We start from the raw sequence: 16,798 nt of genomic DNA, 5'->3' as shown, positions 1-16,798 counted from the left end.
TAATATTCCATTGTAGACACATCTTCTGTATCCATTCATCTGCTGGCAGACATCTAGGTTGCTTCCATGTCCTAGCTATTGAAAATAATGCTTCACTGTGGTACATATACACTATGGAATATTACTCAGCCATTAAAAAGAATACATTTGAATCAGTTCTAATGAGATGTATAAAACTGGAGTCCATTATACAGAGTGAAGTAAGCCAGAAAGATAAACACCAATACAGTATACTAACACATATATATGGAATTTAGAAAGATGGTAACGATAACCCTATATGCAAGACAGAAAAAGAGACACAGATGTACAGAACAGACTTTTGGACTCTATGGGAGAAGGTGAGGGTGGGATGTTCTGAGAGAATAGCATTGAAACAAGTATACTATCAAGGGTGAAACAGATCGCCAGCCCAGGTTGGATGCATGAGACAAGTGCTCGGGGCTGGTGCACTGGGAAGACCCAGAGGGATGGGATGGGGAGGGAGGCGGGAGGGGGGATCGGGATGGGGAACACACGTAAATCCATGGCTGATTCATGTCAATGTATGGCAAAAACCACTACAATATTGTAAAGTAATGAGCCTCCAACTAATAAAAATAAATGGGAGAAAAAAAAAGAAAATAATGCTTCAGTGAACATTGGGGTACATGTGTCTTTTTGAGTTACGGTTTTCTCAGGGCATATGCCCAGGAGTAAGGATTGCTGGGTCGGTCATAAGGTTAAACTGGAAGGTTTTCAAACTTTGTTTGAAAAGCCCCGGTGCTTTCTTCTTAACCGCCCCCTTGTAGTTCTCTCTGTGATGAAAGCCTGGGTTTGGTTCAGAATTGAGAAACTCTAGCATTCTTGTCCTTCGCTCACCTGTTTGCAGCGGAAAGCTACAAGGACCCTCAGATGGTGAAGATTAAAGAGGAGCCTATGGAGGTCGACATCCAGGACCCGCAGGTCTCCATCTCGCCCAGCTGCAGCGTTGGCTACAGCACTTTACTCGGGCGAGAGAAAGCGGAACCCTTGCAGAAGCTGCCAGAAGGCAGAGTGCCTCCGGAGAGAAGCCTGTTCAGCCAGGACATCTCCGTGAAGATGGCTTCCGAGCTGCTTTTTCAACTGTCAGGTATGTTTTCTTGCAGGAAAAAAAAAAATGTCAATAGTTGGGACTGATTTGAGGATAAGCCACTCTAACAAAGTAAAAAAACACCTGCATTATAGGCTTTTTAAGACAGAAATCCATTTTGTTAGTTTAACATGGATTCCACCACTCAAATAAACAGTCCATCAGATGTTGCCAAGTCAAACTCCTGGCAAGCTTTCTTTAATAAATAGTTAAGAATCATTTGAAATTAGAACTCTATTCAGTCCCTGTTGCATGGATGAAATATCTCACCTCTAGTTTTGTTTAGGCAGTTGGGCAGTTGATCTGATTAACAGTCTTTTTTTTTTTCTCCTAATGTGCAAAAGATTAACTTCAATTTACTCTAACAGTGGCTGAATTACCGTGAATTCCAAAGTAGTGTGGTCGGAATTAATGAGATTTTACTATATCTTGCCCCTGCAAAAAACGTCAAGGAAAGGGAAAAGTAAAAGATGAAACTGTAAGGACTGTTTCCCCAGCTATAACCTAGTAGAACCTTTTCTGTAAACCAACCTTTTCTACTTTGACTACTTAGAATTCAAAGTCTGTAAGTCAGTTGCTACCTCAGCTAAATGTCTTAATAGAATAGGTAAGGGTCCTAGAACCTAAGTTGTTCCCTTTATTACCTTTTCAAGCAGCATCCTCTTCGTTGTTATCAAATTGAATGTGCTATTCCTGTTTGAATGTGATTGAGATGAATGAAGGAGATTCATACAAGATTCAGACTTATATAGAAATACAGATACTTTATCTTTGGTCAAGCATTGGCCTACACACTGAAATTCAGGCATCAGTAGCGTTTGTCACTGATATTTCATAAACTCTGTTTTGCTGTGACTTGCAGATTTAAAACACCCGTTATTTAAATGCCACATTTATTTAAATGCTAACTTTTCTCCACTAAGAGAAACCCCAGAAAAAGGAAAAAAGCAAGGATCTGCATGCCATTCTGATAGCTCATTTTCTCATTGGCCTTGTGACACCACCCATAGCTGTGAAGTTACTGGTTGGTGCTGAGAGTGATGGCTCTGGGTTCTCAACAAGAACTGTGTTTGTGCAGAGCGCAGAGAGGTGGAAATAGTGAAGTCAGTAAACTGAATAGGCCATATAGTTCTTTGCAAGTTCCAAAGATGCTCCAAACATGCCAGATGTTTTTCTTAAAAAAAAAAAAAAAAGCAAAACAGGTTGAATGCATCTCTAAAAACAATGTAATTTTGTGAGTGATTTGGCAGTTCAAATTTGCAGAAGTGAGGCCAGTATGGTTCTTTTCAAGAAGTCTCTGTCTCCAGCAGTACATTATCACGGTCTACTATCAGCTCAAAACTTTGTGTCTGAGAGTTCTCACCCTGGCGCTGTCACTGAATGCCCTGGTGACCTCAAGCAAGTCATTTAGCCCCGATTTCCTGCTCTTTCAAAGAACCCTGCCTGTGAATCCAAATTCACCCTCATTGCCACTGTTGAGCGGACAGAAAGGAATCCTCGAAGCAAACATGCATGCAGCAGCCTCAGGCCAGTGTTTAAAAGCATGGGAAAGATAGCATTAATCTTTGTTTACATTTTCTCCCCGAATCCATGAGATTAGGGGTTTTTCACTTGCCCTGCCGTTGAAATCTGAAACCCTTGTAGAGGTGGCCAGGTTTCCTCTGGAGACTTAAAAGAAGCCATTGAGAGCTGTGACAGTCAGAAGCCTCACATTTGAACTGGTTAGAGAAGACCAGAGGTCAACTTTTGTGCTCCTGAAAGCTAATTAAATAATTTCTGACAGCTGGTAGATACAGACCTCAAGACGGAGTAAGGGAGAGTTTACCTCCGCTCGTCTAATGATATTTTTTTGTCCCCTGTGACATTTATCAGAATAAGCGCTCAATGACTCTCACACCCAGAGGTCTTACGACTGTTTTTATAGCCTGCCTCACAGAGGGGCCTGACAATACGGAATGCTTAAAGGTTGTCACCAAAGTCAGAAGCGGAACAGTTGCAGCAACTGCAGTTTTCATGCTGAATCAGAGAAAAGCAGACATTTTTCAGTTGGGGGGAAAATATAATCGAAATAACTATCTTTGTGCACATCTGTGTTGGGGGGGGGGGCGTATGTACATGTACTTACTGAGCCCTGATGAAAATCAGACACACGCTTGTGCTTTGTTAGTAACTCTTTCCCTTTGATTGGTTTTTAATAAACTATTTTGGTAGGTGCTGTTGACATGCTTCTGTTGCCTATCTTTACCAGTAAGACAGGAAGGGTTTGAATGCTTGAAAGAGAAACCAAAAGAAAACCACAAGAGAGAAAGAGGTGTGGATGGTGTTTCTGCTTCAGCCTTAAACACACAGGTTGAGTCAGAACAACCTAAGAGATGTCTGTTTCATCCTCTCTCTTTACAGAGAAGGTGAGCAAAGAGCACACTCAGAAAGAGAACACCCTCCGGACGACCACCAGGTAAGGCCACTGTGGGGCCCCCTGGGGATGCCCTCTGTGGGGGCCATCAGGCCCACATCACAGCTTGAACGGTGTTCCTCAAACCTTTTTCTTTCACTGAGTTCAGAAGTCACCCCCCTTTCCACCGTTTTGGGTTTGAACTTTGGTTGGTGGAAACAGTAGAGAAAGCAAAGGACCCCAAGGGGAAAGACCGTTCATAGTTATTAAACATCCGAGGCTGTCACTGTGCTGCCAGTTTTCCTTATGCTATGGTTTTTTTTTTTTTAATTCCTTACAATGATATTGTGACATGGATATTTATTATCCTCTTGGGCAGAAGTTTTCTGACTTGAGGGTTGAAGCGGGTGGCCGGACTGTGACTGGGAGCTGGGTCTGTGTCTCAGGGAAAGCCTCACTCGGTTGGTAGGCTGAGTTCAGCTGTGTTCCTCAGGAGCTTTGCAGCTGTGAGCTGATCATGTGTCACCGGGGACATCCCAACTTTTTAACTCACGGCATTGTTAGGAGCGCAAAAATGTAGAAGAAAGACAGTGCTTTCAAAACTTGCAGGAAAACTGACCTCACTAACAACTGTAGGTAAGGAAGCTTCCCCATTTGCCAGGGGAGATTTAAGAGAAGGCTAGCCAGGGGCTGCCTGCCCATCTGCCACCCGTTCCGAGCCTTACAACCACCCAGATCTGAGCTGGCAGGCAAGTGCCAGCAAGCGCAGACCCCATCACTGGAAAAGGAGCTCTGGGGAGAGACAGTCTCCCCCTTGGAAGGCTTTTTAAAAAATGTATTTTATTTATCTATTGGACATGCCATGCGGCATCTTAGTCCTCCACCCAGGGGTGGAACCTGTGCCCCTGCATTGGCAGCCCAGAGTCCTAACCACTGGGCCACCAGAGAAGGATGTTTCTCCCCCTTGGACAGCTTTAAGTCAAGGAACTTTACTTTCCTGAGAAAACGTAGATTCTTCCTGGTGGGAACTGTTGATGGATTTTGTGGTTTTAATTCTTGGGGCAGAAGATGTGACGGGACTCAGGCTCAGAGCATCACACAGGATGCTCAGAGTACACGGGAGCAGTGCCCCTTTGAACCTTTGCCTGAGCTGTTTCTTTTTAATCCTGTGAATTGAAATGTGGGACTGGCACGTATTAAACAGTAATTAACACAGAGCCGGCTTGCTTTACACAGGGTTTGTATCGTGTTAGGGACAGAATCTGCCTCTGGCAGAACCGAAGATCAAGGTCTTGGCCTTGATCCATATGTGAGCATACAGATGGGAAGCTAGTCTTGCGACCTGATCTGGTCTGTGCTTTGTGTTGGGAAATTGGTCTGGGGGGTAGAGAAGTGATTTTGTCTGTTCAGTTGGATGCCCAAGTAGGAGGTGCAAACTGCTGGACATTTTGTCTGCCTTCACCATGTGATCTTGTTGTTCAGTCACTAAGCGTGTCCGACTCTTTGTGACCCCATGGACTGCAGCATCCCAGGCCTCCCTGTCCCTTCACCATCTCCCGGAGTTAGCCCAAGTTCATGTTCATTGCATCAGTGGTGCTATCCAACCATCTCATCCTCTGCCATTCTCTTCTCCTTTTACCTTCAATCTTTCCCATCATCAGGGTCTTTTCCAATGTGTCTGCTGTTCACATCAAGTGACCAAAGTATGGGAGCTTCAGCATCAGACCTTCCAATGAATATTCAGGGTTGATTTCCCTTAGGATTGACTGGTTTCATCCCCTTGCTGTCCAAGGGACTCTCAAGAGTCTTCTCCAGCACCATAATTTGAAAGCATAAAATGTAATCTTCAGGCTGTTTTTTTAGTGTCTATGCTATATTCATTTGTCTAAACACATGAAACTGGCCAGATTGGTAGATGTCGAAAGACAGCAGATTAAAGATAATAAGTGTCAATTTGCTTCCATAGGCTTCCTGAAGTGTCACAGGTCAGGTTCCCTAGAAGCAGAGCCTGAGACAGGATGCTCATGTGGGCGTGCTCTCAGGGCCAGCTGCCAGGGTGCAGTGGGTTGGGAGAGGGAAGGGTTGCTAAGCGAGCACAGGCTGTGAGCTGTATTCTAGCTCCAGTTTGCTTCCACGGAGAATTCTGAGACATGGATTGCATCACAGAATAAATCCTGCCTCAAGGTAAAAGAGCCAGCTCTTGGAACCCCCTTATTATCTACTAATTCAGCAGGGAATGTGTGGCCCACCACTCCAACCATGAGGGTGGATCTCGCTGTTAGCAGCCAACACTCCCAGCACCATGGGGGTGGGTGCACCGGTGCATTAAAGGTGATCTGGGCAGGACCCCAGCAGCGTCTCCTTGGAGGTTTCCTGCTGGCTCTTTAAGATTACATGATGATACTTATGTGAAAGAAAGGTATGCTCAGAGACCTTGTTATGGCATGCTTTTCAGATGTCCCCTGGGGAGAGGTAACAGGAGGTTTGAACTAGCCCCAAACAAGTGAAATATGCCTCATAGCCTCAATTCCCTTGGCTGGAGCTGGAGCATAATTATAGGATAGAAAAGACTTTTTTTTTAAAGCCATTTGGCAAATATGAAGCAATCCTTAAATTCTCCTGTTGCTGGGAGATTATGAGTAAGAAGAAATCCAAATCAGATCTTTTGCCCAAAGCAAAGGAAGAGATGCTTCCTATGGGCCCCCCGCCCCACCCCATGATAGCGTTTAGAAATCAGTGTTACATGTTTCTCGGTTTATTGTTCTTCAACAATATCCTTGGTGTGTTTTTATTATCTCCTCAAAGAGATCTCTGTTTTGTTTTTTTTCTCTTCTCACCTCATTACTTAAGGTGGAATAGAATCAAGCTGCCTTGTGCCAAGAAATCCTCTGTAACCTGAGTTACTGATAGCAGAAATAAGAAAAAAAAATGCTAGTTCTATCTCTTCTTTTTTGATTCCTGTTTTAGAAAGAACTGTTTTTTATAAGAAGTTTGCACAAGATCAACTAATGGGGGTTATGTTTTAAGGTATGGTTTGTGATACTTTCCAAAAAGATTTGCATCAAGCCTCCAAATTTCCATGTCTCCTGATTTTTTTAAGTACTAAGTGGAACATTTGGTTAGTTACCTGATTTCCCATGTTTGATTTCCTAGAAGAAGCTGACGTACAGAAGGATGGCTAATGATTGAAGTTCGAGTTCAGAGTTGTCCATTTTAAGGGTTCCTGGACACATGCGAGGTCCTTTACTTGTGAAGGGCAGCCCTGGATGCTGGCCTCAATGCAGTATTGGGATCAGGCGTTTCCAAATACCAGTGGTTGCCTGAGCCCCTCTACATGTTGGGGTCTGCTCTTGAGGTCTGGAGATCCGGGGGAACCAGAGGAGAAAAAGAGATGTGCAGAGCTGAAGTAAGAAACTGATTCTCTACAATTATCTCCCTGTCCTTTATCAACCCACAACTTCCCCTGCAGTTGATTATCATTATTAATCTTCACTGTAATTGCAACCACAAGAACAGAGGCAAAGTGTAGCAGCCCAGGGTGAGACACTCCATAGCTTGGCATTCCGATGTGTGCTGGTTTACCCAGGCTACAGGAAGCCCATCCCATAAAGGCTGACGACTGCACCCCTCTCCTCATCCAATCCCCCCTCATCACAGCTGTCCATTGGCAATTCTGTTTGTCGATATCTCGATTACAAGACGGGAGACATGGAAAGAGAAAGTGATGTTAGACAACATTCCTTGTTAGCTATTTCATAAAAGAGGTTTTAGGTAAAGCTAAGGATTGAAACCAGTAACTGGCAGATTTCTGGATCACTGACTCTCAGTCTCATTTTTCAAAACCTCTTACAATGGAAAATTTCAAATATAGGCAAAAGCAGAGAATGTACCCAGGATAGAGTGTAAACAATTAGCAGTTCATGTTAGTTCACAAATGTTGTCTCATCCATCCCTTCGTTTTGTTCTTCCTTCCCCTAGATTATTTTGAAGCAAATCCTAGACATCATTTAAAGAACTAGCTTGAAAATGCCTTTAAAAAAAATCATCCTAATAACTTGGACTCAGCCGCTTAAATTAGGATCATCTTCCCAAAAGCAAAGCAGAAGACAGTCCACCAGGGCACCCCATGTGGCCAGGCAGTGAAATCAGCCTGCTTAGCAGCTAGGATTTTGGATCACGTGGTCCTGCTCACCATGCCTTGAACTTACCCCTTTTCCACCCATGTCTGTGCCCTCCTGGGGGCACCTCCACTGAATCAGTCCTTCAGTTGGAGCCTCACTGTAAATGCTAAAACAGCAGTTCTTCTGCCTCTTTAACCTTAGAGTGGAGAAAATTCAATCTAAGTGTAAAGAAGTCTCTGTGTCCCCTTTGAGATAGCGCGTGGCATTCTTAATGCCATTCTGCCTGATAAATGAGATGGGTCTACCCAGACCCAGGAGAACAGAAAGACTGGAGGCTTAAGAGACTAATACAATCTTGATTTTTCGATTTCCTTTCCCGGCACAACCCTAGGTTCTGCCGGGAGTAGATAACCAGCTAATATGATCATTTGTAGATGAAAATATATGAGGCATGATATCATAACCAGATCCCAAAGTTTAATGGAATAAAAAGAAGATCTACATCTTCTGACATGGACCATCACCCAGCCAGATGCTGGATGAGATCGAAGTAGGAAAATGGAACCCTAGAGTAAGAATCAGATAGCTCCTGGCAGGTGAATTGGACATGCTTGATGTTGTGTAACACCATGAACTTCAAACAATGGCTGCCAAGAACCTTCTCTTGGTTATTTGTTCTCTCTTCCCCGTTAATAATTCAGTGTCCATGGGGATATCGGATTGCAGGCCTATAAGAAAACCTTCTCACACCTGGCTTGCTCTGCTCCAAGAGCCAGGAAGTATTTACCTGAATAGTTTTTTTTTTTTTTCCTCTCCATTACTAGATGAAAAGCAGAAGTGGGAAAATCAGAAAGATAGAGTTAGATCATGCTATGCCAACCAATATTTAAATTGCCCAATTTTCAGAATTTGAAATGCGGGCTATTTTTCTGTGATCTAGATAAAGGCACTTACAGTGTTTACTAAAAGACATATGTACTTGAAAGTGTCCAATATAGAATTTGCCTGGGTGGTGGTTTGGATGCCTGTCCTTAAATATTTATGAGTCAGTAATAGAAATTGCACAAATTTGTTAGAGTGCGATGCACTGCTTCAATTTGTGCAATTTCCCCTTTTCATTTTTTAAGAGGCGTAAGAGAACAATGTTCCATTACCTTAAAAAGTAAAAGATTACAAATAAAGAACATTGGATTACATGGAAGCAATTAAGAAAATAAACAGGAAACAGAGCAAATGAAATTGATATTTGAGTAGCTCTGCCTATAGTTGCTTTACCTTTTATATTTTCTGACTTTAAAGGCATAGAACTTTGCTTCTAAAAAATGAAAATTGCTACTAATTTCATGGAGTCCCTCTAGTTATGAGTTTTAGTGCTTTTTTGATCAAGTCAAGGCTTTTGGGCCATTACAAATTTTTAAAAACACCCTTCGTCAAGACACTGCCATCTACTGGAATGCTGTCTTAATAAATATGTAAATCTGTGATGTCTGTGATGTTGAATACTGATCCATGCCCCCATAGGGCTTCCCTTATGGCCCAGCTGGTAAGGAATTCACCTGGAATGTGGGAAATCTGGGTTTGATCCCTGGGTTGGGAAGATCCCCTGGAGAAGGGAAAGGCTATACACTCCAGTACTGTGGCCTGGAGAATTCCGTGGACTCTATAGTCCATGGGCTCGCAAAGAGTCGGACACAACTGAGCGACTTTCACTTTCACTTTCACCCCCAGATAAGGTACCCTTGTTCAGTACACAGCCTGCACCACTGTCTGTAGCTGCCCTGACATAAATGTTGACTGGAGTGTTTTCCACTGGCAGTCCATCCTTTTCAACTTTTCTTTGAGTTTTCATTTTTCAAAGAAGCTAAAATTCACCCTTAAACAATGGGTTCTTTGTGTTTAATACACAGAGCTGCAAACCCCTTGGTGCCTTGCTGCCCTTTGAGGTTTTTTCCCTTCTTACGGCACCACACCTGCCGTAGTACTTTCCTCTCTTCCTGCACGCCGTCGTCCTGTAGGTATCACGCTCTGCCGTTCTTCCTCCCATCAGTGACCGCTCCGTCAAGCCGTTATCCTTGAGACACTGTGCTTCCAGGACTGCTAAGGTAGTGTCACTCTGGAGAGGCAAGTTTCAGTCTTCCTTTCAGGGATCTGAAGAGGCCTGTGCCTTTCTTTTCTTCATTTCCATGGTCTCTCTCATCTTTATTTCTACCGGCTTACAACAGTGTTCTGTGTGTGGAGCGCAGAGCAGTCAGGAACCAGAAGTACATCCATACTTCTCTGTAAGTAGACATCCTCCTTTGGCAGATCACACACGAGCCATGTGACATGCGGCTCAGGCACCGCCTTCACTCCTGCTCTGCTAATCTGGGGTTTTCCCGCAAGGGTGTCTCCATAGTTACTAGAAATACCTCCAACAGGCCGGGGTTGACGAGAGGGGCAAGCCCTGGTGGACAGCACAGCAGCCCGAGGCCCGTGCATGTTCCACGGGCATCGCAGGGCTCTCGTGTCACCGCAGAGGAGGCCGAGTTCATCTGTGCTCTGCTCACCTCGCCAGAAGCCCGTTGTCCCCGTTCACGTACAAAGTCGGCTTCCTGCGGGAGGGCCGGGTCCCTCCACGAGCTGACATTTCAGGGATCTGGACATGCAGGTCCACTTCCGTGGCTGCTCCTGGCTCCGGCTCCCCAGGGTCTGGCCTCCCTGTCTCCGCCACCGTGGACAAGGCCTGGCTTTGTGCTCCTTGTCCCGAGAAGTTTCCTGGCTTGGCGGTGGATGAATGCTCGAGTTGCAGCAACAACCATTGTTCCTTGAAAACGTGGTGTTAGTTTATACGGGGTAGAGGCCTGCCTCTAGGATACACTAACTAGAAGTACTTTTTAGAGAAGAAAATTTAAAAGCATTACCAAAATGTATTCTTCGTAAAATACCCTACTTTTCTTCTACAATATTTTAAACAGTCTTTTTCTTCGATGACTTTCAGCCTTCTGCGACTGAAGTCAACTGATATTAATGGAATCAGATTTTGGATAACAATTTCCTTTGCCCATGTGTTTTACAACTGCTTCAATTATATCATCCTTGGCTTATTCTTTAAAAGACTCAGAGTCTCTTTAAAAAGAAAGAATTTCAGAGTGTCTTTAAAAAGAAAGAATTCCAAACTGTAAAACTTAATCACTTTTTAAGTTTTAAAAAGTAACTTTTGTTTCCAGAAAATGTAGGGGGCCATAAAGAAGAAATAATAACCACTTCTAATCAATTCTGCTACCCTGAGGCAGCCACTGACTGCTAGGTTGGTGGTATGTATCCTGGCTGAATTTTTATCTATTCATAGATGTATACGTCCTATCAAAAGTGGATCCTACTATATGTACTGTTTTATAATGTTCTCTTTTACCTAGTATTATATTTAGAACTTCTCTTCATATCAGTAAACATAACCCAATAGTATTCTTTTCGTATTTGCATGTGCCCTAATTTATTTATTATATCTCCTTAATTATTGAGTATTAATGGTTTGGTTTTGTTTTCCCAAGTTGTTGCTAATATAAACAATGCCAGGATAAACTGACTCAAGAAACATGCACAGTTTTCAGGCTTTTCTATGAATTGTCTAATTGATTTTCAAAAAGGTTGAATTTACAATTTTACTAGAAGCTAATGAGAGAGAGAATATTTTAAAGGTCTTGGATTTATCATTAAAAAAATTTTTTTTACCAATTGGAAGGTTAAAAATTATATCTTATAGTTAAGACCTTTTCATTTATTGATTTCTGGTGATATCAAGCATTTTGTTCATGAGGAGCCTTTTTTTTTCAATTTTTTATTGTCACATTTTTCTGTCTGGTATTTGGTCTGGGTTGAACTTTTTGTTTGATTGTTGATATTGATTTTTTTTATTATGAAAAATTTTAAAACAAAGAGAAAGAAATAATACAATAAACCACTACATCCCCACCACCCAGACTGAATAAATATTTGTCACAGTTATTTCACCAGTCTTTTTTTCCTTATATTTTAGATCAAATCCAGGCATGACATTCACTCTCACATTCTTTGAGATATGTATCTCTAAAAAATAAGGGCATTTTCTGCAATACCATTGCATACCTTATAAATTAACAACACATTTGATTGGTTTATAATTGCTTTGTGAAGTCGCTCAGTCGTGTCTGACTCTTTGTGACCCCATGGACTGTAGCCTACCAGGCTCCTCTGTCCATGGGATTCTCCAGGCAAGAATACTGGAGTGGGTTGCCATTTCCTTCTCCAGGGGATCTTCCCGACCCAGGGATCAAACCCAGGTCTCCTGCATTGTGGGCAGACGCTTTAACCTCTGAGCCACCAAGAAAGCCCTGAGGTTCAGTTTGATTGGCCCCAGCCAAGTATACAGCCATGCCAATGAGGAGGAAGAGGAACGACATCTTGACTTTCTTATCACCTCCAAAAGTTAAAGAAAATTGGGGGTCTGTATGGGTGGCCCAGTGATGGAGTGACCGTGGCTCTCCATGTGCTCACAGGCCCCTTGAGATACCCACTGAGTCTGCAGTGCCAAGACTCAATCTGTAGATAAATGTGATTCCTTCAAGTTTTGCTCACTGCAGTCCTTCTTTCTTTGGAAATGCGTGCCCCAACATGATGAATGATCGGCTTTCTAGGCCTAGCGCACAGGGGTCATAAGAGGGCTTCTCTGTTGCGTCCCTTTTCAGCTTGAATAGGGAGTATGCTGTTTCAGGTGCTCGGGTTGTCCTCAGGTCAGAGACTCAGGGTTGTTTCTCATCTCAAGCACTCTGCTCCACCCACGTCCCCTGACCTGCCGCCCAGGGTTCTTTTATTCAAATAAGTGAATAAATAAAATCCCTTAAGAGTAAGGGTCCTCGGGAGGGACCGTGTACAAGAATGCCATTAAAACCTTGTGTTCTTTCATTGTATATTACCTTTTTAACTGACCTCAAAGAAGTTGTCACCGGGAGACTGGCAGTGACTTTTCTATCTGAAATGTTGATATCTGAGAAGAAGCAGCTATGCAGTCTCATCCACAATGAAATGGAGGTCCAAGGGAGCAGTTAGTATGACCACGTAGCTTCTGAAGTGACATATAGATCACTCTACTGGAGCAAAAGGGCCTTGCCGAGGTTGCAGAGTGCTCAAAATCCTCTTACAAAAATCGGTAGAACTAAGCAGTTAATATGTTTCAAATACCACCATTTTATAAATCTGTTGCAAAACATAGAGTTACATAAACTTAAGCACAAGAAATAACAAGTATCCGTTATTATAAATTATAGCAAATACCCAAGGACAGTACCTTTTGAGAAAAAAAAAGCACTCCCTAAAGAAAATTGCATTAATCATGACAATTAAGTTGAAAATGAAAGAATATCATTTGATCATTGACATTTGATCATTTTTTTTAATGGCGTATGTAAAAATAAAGTGTGGCAGTGTTTTTGTAGTTGTGAGCATAGTTTCATGCAAGCTAGTCCAGCTTCTCAGAGAGTTTCGTCTGACCTTAAAGTATTTGAGGAAATGTTGAGAAGATAGTTATAACTAGTCCAGATAGTTCCCCTTATCTTCAAATAATTCTTTCTTTTTTGATATGTTTGAAAGCTTTAAAAAAAAAAAGAAACTACAATGCTTTGTGTTCTGTGTCAGTGACTATTGCCTGTTATTTGTTGGCAAGGCCTCAGTTGTATTGAGAGAAAATGTTTCTGGTTTCTTCTCATTTCCTTTGGTTTCATGATTTATAGGTGGAGATTCCATATAAAAGTTACTGGTATCCATTTCAGTCTGCAGCATTTATATTTCACATGGTCAGAAAGTCCTGGAACTAGAGTATAAGATTTATTCTGGGAAGAATTTAGGCCGTCAGTCTGTCTCTGCTTGAGGCTTCTGGAGGCATAGAAGATTGTTTTCTTGACTAGTGCCACCTGCTCATTTCAAAATATAAATGTAGCAAGCCACTCTGGGGTGTATATGTCTCAACGTCTAAGTAATTCAGTAATTCAAAGTCTAATTAATTAAATAATTCATTAATTTGATTATCTTTAAAATACCAGTACAATGGTTGTAGACAAATAGATGGAATTCCAGTTCTTAAAAAAATTAACCTGATACATCAATACAGAAAACTAGTAGTTCAGTGTCCTGACTTGAGACCTGGGGCTGAGTGGAGATTGAGGCAGCGCTGCTCCCAGGAGGGGGTCAGGGCCATCTGGTGAGGTGGCCCAGGGGCAGGCGTGTCCTGGGAGGCAGTTCGTGGCTGCAGAGAGAGAACTTCGTGTCCGGCAGGACTTTTCCACCCCAGAAGGGGGCTTCTGGCTCTCTTTTCACAACATATAACTTCTCCAAAATATCTAAGTCAGATCATCTGGTCTTAAAATTTCCTCAAAACAAAGCAAAATAAAAATTAACTAACATTCTTTTGGACATAATTTACCCAGCTGTTGGGAAAAAATCCAGAAGCCCTGTTACGTGACGCATAGCTGAAGAGATCATTAAGTACTTTTACTTGAAAGTACTTGCTTGGCTTCCCTGGTACCTCAGGCAGTAAAGAATCCGCTTGCAATTCAGGAGACCTGGGTTTGATCTCTGGGTCAGGAAGATCCCCTGGAGAAGGAAATAGCAACCCACTCCAGTACTCTTGCCTGGGAAATCTCATGGACAGAGGAGCCTGGCGGGCTACAGTCCGTGGGGTCACAAGGAGTCAGACACAACTGAGCACCTAACATTTTCACTTTTTCACTTGAAAATACATCATCTATTTATACTGATTGAAGAAAATTTTGTCTATGTGTGGATTGAAGGCAGAATATCCCTACAGGATGACTTGCCCAAAACTCTAACATTTAATAGAAATAAGTAGATTTCTGTTCTATAAACTAATCCTGAAATAAGTAGATCCTCATAGATTCTGAGGACAAATTCATTACAGAGCAGCCTTTTGTTCTTGCTTAATCTTTGTTTTCTATTTGCTCTCCCAGGATCAGTCCTTAAAGTCGTTACTATTTCTTTTAGGAGGAAAAAGTTTATTTCTTCTCTATTGCTCCTTTAAAATTACAGTGCCATTTCTAAGTGTGAAGTTTTTTTCCTTGACATTCTCTTACCTACTCTATCCACCTTCTTTTTCTTCTTTTTTTTTTCTTTTTTATTTCTTTTCCTTTTTTTTTTTTTTTTTCATTTATTTTTATTAGTTGGAGGCTAATTACTTTACAATATTGTAGTGGGTTTTGTCATACATTGACATGAATCAGCCATGGAGTTACATGTATTCCCCATCCTGATCCCCCCCTCCCACCTCCCTCTCCACCCGATTCCTCTGGGTCTTCCCAGTGCACCAGGCCCGAGCACTTGTCTCATGCATCCAATCTGGGCTTCCACCTTCTTTTTCTGTTCCTTTCTTCTTTGTTTTGCTATCATCATGGGAGTGAGAATTCCCATAACATGCTGATTTCAGTGGTGGCCCAGGGGGAGGACTGGTTTGTAAGTAGCTAGGTCTTCTGTTTTGCAGGAAGCTGAGTTCCCTGTTGCCATTTATATGTTAGAGGTGGAAATATTTGTGCCACTTAGCAAAATGTATCACTATTTAGAGCCATAATCTTTTACGGACTCTTTTCTTATTTATTTTAAATCTTTTCTTTTTGCAGCCCTGGCTGGTGACCTCACAGCCCATGCCACAGAATGCCTAGAATTGTCCAGTCACTGTGACGCCAGGGCCCTTTCATGTTTAACTCTTAGATATTCTGCCGGAGAAAAATCAAAATACGCATTCATTGTCCCTTTTAGTTTTGTCCAGAAAAGAAACTTGAATAGGACAAATGTTTTTTCCTTTTCTTTTTTGTAAACATTATTATTATTAAAATATTGATTTACTTAGCTGCACTGGATCTTCGAGGCAGCATGCGTGATCTTTAGTTGCAGCACACGCACTCTTTTAATCCAGTGACTAAGATTCTGCATGCCTGGTGCAGGGAGCTCAGGGTTAGATTCCTGGTCGGGGGCCTAGATCCCATATGGTGCAACCAGGAGTTCACATGAGGCAGTGTTTTGTCTTTTCTAAGTGACAGAGGCAGGAAAAGTCACGGAGGAGTTGGACAGTTCTAAGTCTATACCTACAGCTTCCAGATGCAGTGTCTCAGTATTCATCCAGTATCTATATGAGTTAGCTAGTCTTGGAGTGACTTGTCCTTGTGTGAGCCCAAAGGGGAGATGAGGTGGTAGGTGGTGATGTTGTTAATTGAGAATAAGTGACGATTCCTTCCCCCACAAGGCATTAGCTCCTCTACCAACTTTTTACCAAAAATATGAACCAGAAATACATCATCTTCTGGATACATTCTGCCTTTTTTCCACTTCCTAAACTCTTTCTGTTGGAGGGGCTTTTTCACAGTGAAATGACTAAACGGAGTTGAAGCGAGAACTGTGCAGCGTTCAGGAGCCAGCTCCCTTTTTTCTGGAAGAATAGTGACCATCTAAGCAGTTGAACAACAGTGCACACGTGCCTCAGAGTCGAGTAGACCATAAAGTCTGCAGTTCATTGTCTCTTTCCTTCCTGAAAAGTGCAGACCCGGTTCATGCTGTGTTAGCAACCTGCTGGGCCTCCCCCCTCTGCCCACCACCCTCTCCCAGCGTCCACAGACCCTGCAGCCTGAACGAGCGGCCAGTTTGTCCACCGCAGAGCTGGGCATCCGCTGAGAGCAGATGGGCTTCTGCACTTTACAGACCCTGTGAGGCACAGAAGGAGAAAAGGGGCTGAAGGACCCCCTTCTCCACATTCTGAGAAGGACAGTGCTCGGTGCTAAGCTACAAGGACAGCGTCCTCTGTCCTCAGAGCACCGGCAGGGTTAAAGACGACCAGCATTGTTGTAGATCTAATCCTGTTAAACCAGCCCGTGTTGTACAAGGCACACTCCCAGTTTAGTTTTCCCTTCCTTCTCCTCTGCCTGAAACATGGTTGCCAATCTAGGAGACCGCAAGATGAATATACCGATGTCAGTGTGGCCGTATCTCGAGCTGAGATAGAGGTTTCTGAACACCTGATGCCCTTGTTATACTTGCCTCGTCGTTTGGTCTTAGTGGCAAAGATGAGCTTGCCCTGAGAAGCAGTGGCTACAGGCAGAGGGGCATGTTTAGGATTGCAAATTGATCAGCCTTGGCTTGCAGAAGTTTCTTGAGAAAAAG

At 42.8% G+C, this 16,798-nt stretch overlaps 1 protein-coding gene across 4 annotated transcripts in view; it reads left to right on the top strand.

Moving 5' to 3' along the window:
• ZNF827 (zinc finger protein 827) overlaps positions 1 to 16,798 on the top strand; it is a 186,844-nt gene that overhangs the window by 98,407 nt on the left and 71,639 nt on the right. For all 4 annotated transcript variants that reach the window (XM_065904478.1, XM_065904480.1, XM_065904481.1 and 1 more), the window contains exons 6-7: positions 872 to 1,111; positions 3,512 to 3,566. In XM_065904478.1, the coding sequence (XP_065760550.1) occupies positions 872 to 1,111; positions 3,512 to 3,566 (295 nt within the window). The remainder of the gene's footprint in view (positions 1 to 871; positions 1,112 to 3,511; positions 3,567 to 16,798) is intronic.

The sequence above is a fragment of the Muntiacus reevesi genome, chromosome 13, assembly GCF_963930625.1.
Source record: "Muntiacus reevesi chromosome 13, mMunRee1.1, whole genome shotgun sequence".
Taxonomy (NCBI): domain Eukaryota; kingdom Metazoa; phylum Chordata; class Mammalia; order Artiodactyla; family Cervidae; genus Muntiacus; species Muntiacus reevesi.
The sequence above is the reverse complement of the archived record's forward strand: the minus strand, read 5'-3'. Positions and strand labels throughout refer to the sequence as shown.